The sequence below is a fragment of the Trachymyrmex septentrionalis genome, unplaced genomic scaffold (genome assembly GCF_001594115.1).
Source record: "Trachymyrmex septentrionalis isolate Tsep2-gDNA-1 unplaced genomic scaffold, Tsep1.0 scaffold37, whole genome shotgun sequence".
NCBI classification, from domain to species: domain Eukaryota; kingdom Metazoa; phylum Arthropoda; class Insecta; order Hymenoptera; family Formicidae; genus Trachymyrmex; species Trachymyrmex septentrionalis.
Window position 1 is genome coordinate 711606 of NW_017305536.1, and position 5858 is coordinate 717463.

Here is a 5858-nt window from a genome sequence, read left to right on the forward strand (position 1 = left end):
GCCTTAAGAGAACGTTTAGTTTTTGAACTTATCTTTAATTTAAGAAATATCGATGAACCGCCAAATATCTCGTAGATTGAAAACTGAGGGGGGAGATCTAACTGACAATTATTAACTGGACAATGTAATATTTCGACTGTGGTATTTCTATTATCGCGAGCTCTTCTTCCAATACAATCTTCGTACGCAACCAATTAATATTTATCCAATTATTAATATCCTAATATTCTTATTAATATCCATTAACATTCAATCAATTAATATTCGTTCACGCAATATTGGGGAGAAATAACATCCAAGTTTCAAGATTCTCATATGATTTTCAATATGTAAAGTTAACGTGTTATTATCTCGAGCCTGACAATCATAACGTAGCGTGACATAATGGCATTGTTGCATCCTGAATTGTAACGATATATACACGCGTTTGTATATCGCGATCGATATGTTATCCATACATATATCATCCTTCTTACAATTATGCCGTTACATGTCTTTGCACGCTATTATTATAGGACCGTAGATGTCTCGTTCACGCTTAACGCAAAAATCCTGCGCAAAAAGGAGGGAGGTCGTAATTTATCCGAACAATTATTATCTAACTCTTGAATCTCTGATCTCGATGAGGAATTAATTGAAGGAGGGGGGGGGGGGGGGGGGGGGGGTTATAAATGTGTGACGCAAATGTAAAAAGAGCAATTAACAGCGTCATCCCTTCTAACGAGACGCGATAGAATCTCCCGAAGCCCTTCCGACTCGAATTCTTCTCGCATCCCTATCGCGTACCGTGCGGTAAACGAGGGCGATCAGGAACGCATATCCTGCCGATATCGCGATAGAGAGGACTGATCCTTCGAGCGCAGGTGCGACTCGGCCGTGATCGCGACGTACGCCGCCAATCTGCGCTCGTCGGGGGCGGTTCTCGGTCGGTCCGAAGGGGGGTTGAGCCAACCCCACGCGGCGCGGCGTAGGTGGTAGAGGCTCGGCTCGAAAAAGCGAAGCGCGTCTACGCGCAGCTGATAAACAGTACGACGATGGTGCGCCCGCCGCGCTAGCCGGCGTTCCCGACGTTCCGGCGTTCCGGCGTTCAAATCACGGCGAAGAGTCGCGAGATCGGCTCCCGCGCCGAGAGTGCAATATAATTGAAGATCGCGGTATATCTCGAGCAATTTGTACGCCCGCTGAGAAATCTCCGTGTGAGAAAGAGCACGAACGGGGTGATTTCCGTATATTATCCCGACACGATTATTCGAGAGTCAATCGTATCATAAAGGGAAAACGCGTGAAACAGCTTCGACAACCGTTTTGTAGATTTTGCGAGAGAATAACGATGACGACATCAACTGTTACGATCTACGGAGCGACCGGCTCCGTCCTAATCGCAGAGAATCTCCTATCCGTTTCCTCCCTGTGTCGCGAACGACGTTAAGACTCGCGTTGATTGAAACCGTCTGTGAGAAATTCGATCGTAAAGGATTGAAATTGTGTTGGATTTGCAAAGAGCCCGAACAACGATGTATGGTTTGTACAGAGCGTGGTTCGGTGGCGGTGCCACCAGTACCAGCTACCCCTGTCTCCAGGACACGTTCTCGCCACCTGACACGGTGGTGAGAGTCGGCAACGAGGGCGAGCACCAATTTGTAGCGCACAAAGGTGTACTCGCGGCTCACAGTGGATACCTAAAAGCCCTGCTTACGAGCGCGGCGACTACGACGGCGACGACAACGTCGAACTCGCCCTTCGATCCTACCTGTGCGACCGTCGCCGTCACGGCGACCAACGGGCAATCGCAGCGACCGGTCACTTCCGTGTCGGTCTCGTCCATCGGTAAATATAGACCACAAGTTAGAGATCACTCTAATGACACGCACCTATTATCTCGTCCTCGGATAGAATCGCCCTATATAGATAGAAGACCTTACGCAATACTGTCTTCTCTCGAAATATTTATTTCGAAAATCCATTTGCAAGAAGAAATTTATTTCATATGTATATAAACCGCTGGAATACTTTTAATCATATATATTTGTAAATTATTTAGATTTCAAATTAAATTATTCGATTGAAGTTTTTTTTCATAGGATTACGTTTATCGATATTAATTTCGATTATTGACAATTGAAGAGGATATTCATTGGTGGCTTAATATTTTCTGCTCCTCCGATTTTACGTCGTAACACAACAAAATGCAATGCTTTTTCGAAACTACTTTTGAATAATAACGGTAAGCCGATCAACGAAACAGAATAATTAACAAACTTCCAGTGGTCGCACAGTGTGCTATTGTTACTTCCAATCTCTCATTGGGATTTTCCAATATAGTTACCCAATTCAATCCAATCCAATCCAATAATTGAATCGCTTGGTTCACAAGTGGCGTAAGTCCATTTTCGTAGTGTTTGCAAACAAAACATTTTCCATTCGTATTGCGCGCGCGAGCGTTCTCTAATAAAATAATTCAATTCGTTAAATAATTACGTCAATAAAAAAAATCACAATTTCAAAAGCAATCTAAAGCGTATCTTAATTCACTACTCGTGAACGAAATCCCAGCAAACAGAGTATTTTCCAATACGACTGCTAATGTGTATCCTTTATGCAAGTATTTGCATAAAGAGTGGGAAGCTACGGATACTTTAAAGTTAGAAATGCCGATTATCTCTCTCCTAGCGGAGACTATATTCTAAATTCCCCATCCAGAAAATTGTACGTGTCACTAGGCTTTGATCTTACTTTGCAAGAATAAGAGGTGAATATGTGATTTTAACTCCCATCGACCGTATCCCGGCTGCCAATCTGATTTTAGGTGGAGAGGCATTCGCGCCGTTGCTCAACTATATGTACACTGGACGACTGGAGGTGACGCTGGATAATGTTTATAGCGTGCTACTAGCGACGCATTTGCTGCACATGCCGGGCGCACTGGAGCAATGCAGAGCCGCGCTATTAAGGCTGCGAGCACCGCCACCTCTGCCAACGCCGCCGATGCCGACGTCCGCGTCAACGGCGCCCGGGTCGCCGCCGGGAACCGCCGGTAGCATCCTACGGCCTATACCGAGCAGGCTGGTGGTAGCCCCACCGCTATGTTGGCCCCCTACAACCCCGCTTGCATATCCACCGACCGCGCCGGCACCGACCGCTATGTCGCATCTGCCACCGTCGATGCAGCCATTGATGCAACCAACCGTACCACCCGGAATCAATGTCGTCGTGCCGAGAGAAAAGCAGGAGCAGTGCGCACGTTATAGGTTCGCAATATGCCATCGAATCTTTCCGCGCGACCTTCTCCCGGGGTGTTAAAGTTTAAATCGGAAGATCTATAAGTAACCAATCTCTTTCACACGTGTTGGAAATCTTACAGACGTCTGCCAATAATGAGATTGATCCAATAAGATTTCGTCTTGTACGAATTTTTATTTAGCCAAGGCATACCGCAGTGATCCAAAATTCTCATATGCGGAAAAGAGAATGTCGAGACATTTATTCAACGTCTTTTAAATTTTCAACTTTTATTCCGTTTCAGTTATAGTTTATACTAGTCTGGAGCTAAAGAAAAATTGAGATACATTCTTGCTGTGTAAAAATAAATTGACTTCAATAAATTATTCTCTCTCTGTCTCTCTCTGTCTCTCTCTCTCGACTTCCATAGGAACAGTAGCAATGATTCTCATTGTCAATTGTATTAATATCTACGTAATATTACCAAAATACATAACAAGTGTAGCGATAGTGTAACAATATTTTCTTTAAAGGGGATTATAATTATTCTAGATTAATCCTAGATTTATCAAGGTTAATCGAAAATTATATGAATGCTTGCAGCGCTGGTGAGATGTCGAAGTCGCCGCAGTCCTCGCCGACCGTGACGCACCACAAACGTCCGAGATTGCACTCCAGTAGATCGAGAACACCGGAGATCGTGTCTACCGTTTCCACCCTGCCGTTCGTGGCTGCAGCCGCAGCTGCGTTCACCGCGTTCGCGGTGACGAGCAGCACAGCGAGTTCTACGATAAGAGCACCGTCGCCGTCGATCTCACCGTCCCCGTCCTACGTGTCGCAAACGCATTCGCCCGTGCATCACAACAGCGAGAAGTTGTCGACGGAACGCGAGGCTCAACGAGGAGAGGTGGTCGAGGATCGTTCCGCCAGATCGTCCAACGATCAGCTAAATAAATCGTGCACCGCGACGTCCGCCGACGGCAAAGCGTCGAATCGTAACCGCAGCAGCAGCAGCAACGACAGCAACGACAACGAGGACGCTGCGATATCGGAACATGACCGTGCGCGTTCGTCTCGTCGTCGGGCTCGAAACGCACTCTCTGGCACGAAAGAGGCTTCCACCACCAGCACCGTCCTTTCCGTGGTGTACGACATCGCGTGCTGCGACGGGCCGGTGCGCTTCCATCGTGTATTGAATGAGAATTATTCGTCGTCGCACGAGCCGCATAATGTCCCAACGCGCCCGTTGAGGAACTGTCAGTTGACAGAGGGCGAGGATCCGTCGAGCGAGAACGACGAGAACGGTGGACCGGCAACGCGAGGAGAAGGAGGCCATACGCGTAGTCCCAGCAACGATTCTAGCAACGACGGCAGCAACAACAGCGGCAACAACGGTGGTTGTTACACTTGCGGCTATTGCAAGCACACCTTCAAGTCGCAGTATTGCTATAGGAAGCACGCTAAGCGACATTTATTGCCGACGAGGATCAGCGAGACGGCTGGCGGAGCTGACAGCAATGGCGGAGGCGGCGGGGACGGCGTTAATCACGGGTCGCGGCAGGATACCGCGGCGCGCGGAAACAGACGGGAGGTCAGATTGTTGGATTTGAATGTGCAGTACTATCCCTGCAAGATCTGCGGCTGCAAATTCCCCAGTTACTACTTCGTGCACAAGCACCGAAAACTCTGCCACGCGAATGACGAGGAGAGGCAAGGCGCCACGGATGGAACGAATGCGTCGAGTCGTGACGCGGACACATCGTCCACTCAGGATGCTCCGTGAAACGAGAGGATGTGAATCCTTTTCTCTCTCCCTCGCTAGATAGGTACTGACACTGTTGTACCAGCAATTCTTGCCTTTCTCAATGATAAAAAGGATCATCGTTTTGTTCTAATGTGCAATTTTAATTTCCAGATCTTTCCCTTCATCTGTTATCAACATGGACAACAAAGGACTTATGGAGAACAAAGAAGAGATTCCTTTACCCGAAAACAAGAGGAGAGACATTTCACAGATGGAACTCAAAGTACCTATTGATATTTGCGAGTGTGTCGAATATTTAATTGCAAACGATAGATCGATAATCAAATCAAATTATCGTAGAATGTAATATGCTGGATGTTACGTTTAATTAAATCCTGTTCTTGCGTTACTTCAAAAATGTATAAATCATTAAGAGATAAAACGTCGTACATGTTAAAAAAGATTTAGCTCCTAATTTATGTTTCATAGATAGTACCTAATCGCGCCTATTTCATCTTTTACGTGTATTCTTTACGATTATACATATCTTGATGTTATATACACCTTGGTACATATTTCGTGTGTCAAGAAATTGTACAAAAAGGAAAGATAAAAACCTATGACGTAATTACGTAGTGATGTAATCAAATCTTCGTTACGTATAACAATTTAATTGTAAGGTAAATTACAGCGATAAATAAAAAGGAATACTAATTTCTCTATGTAAAATAAAACTACTCATACACAAACTGTAAACTTCAACGTTAAATTTAAAATTAAATGTAAGTCAACCGTTATTGCTTCACATTTCATTCATTTTATGTAAAAACATTTACATCTATACACGAGCTTTATGTTTCAATTTTATATATACATGTGTGTGTGTGTGTGTGTG

The 5858-nt window shown here is 45.3% G+C and overlaps 2 protein-coding genes across 2 annotated transcripts in view; one reads left to right on the forward strand and one right to left on the reverse strand.

Annotated features, from left to right (window-relative positions):
• LOC108750652 overlaps positions 1 to 5858 on the reverse strand; it is a 32845-nt gene that overhangs the window by 20175 nt on the left and 6812 nt on the right. The gene's annotated exons all lie outside the window — the stretch shown is intronic.
• LOC108750651 (RE1-silencing transcription factor) lies at positions 1515 to 5002 on the forward strand. Its single transcript, XM_018490277.1, has 3 exons — positions 1515 to 1827; positions 2807 to 3248; positions 3823 to 5002. Exons 1-3 carry the CDS (start codon positions 1515 to 1517, stop codon positions 5000 to 5002), a joined length of 1935 nt encoding a protein of 644 aa, XP_018345779.1.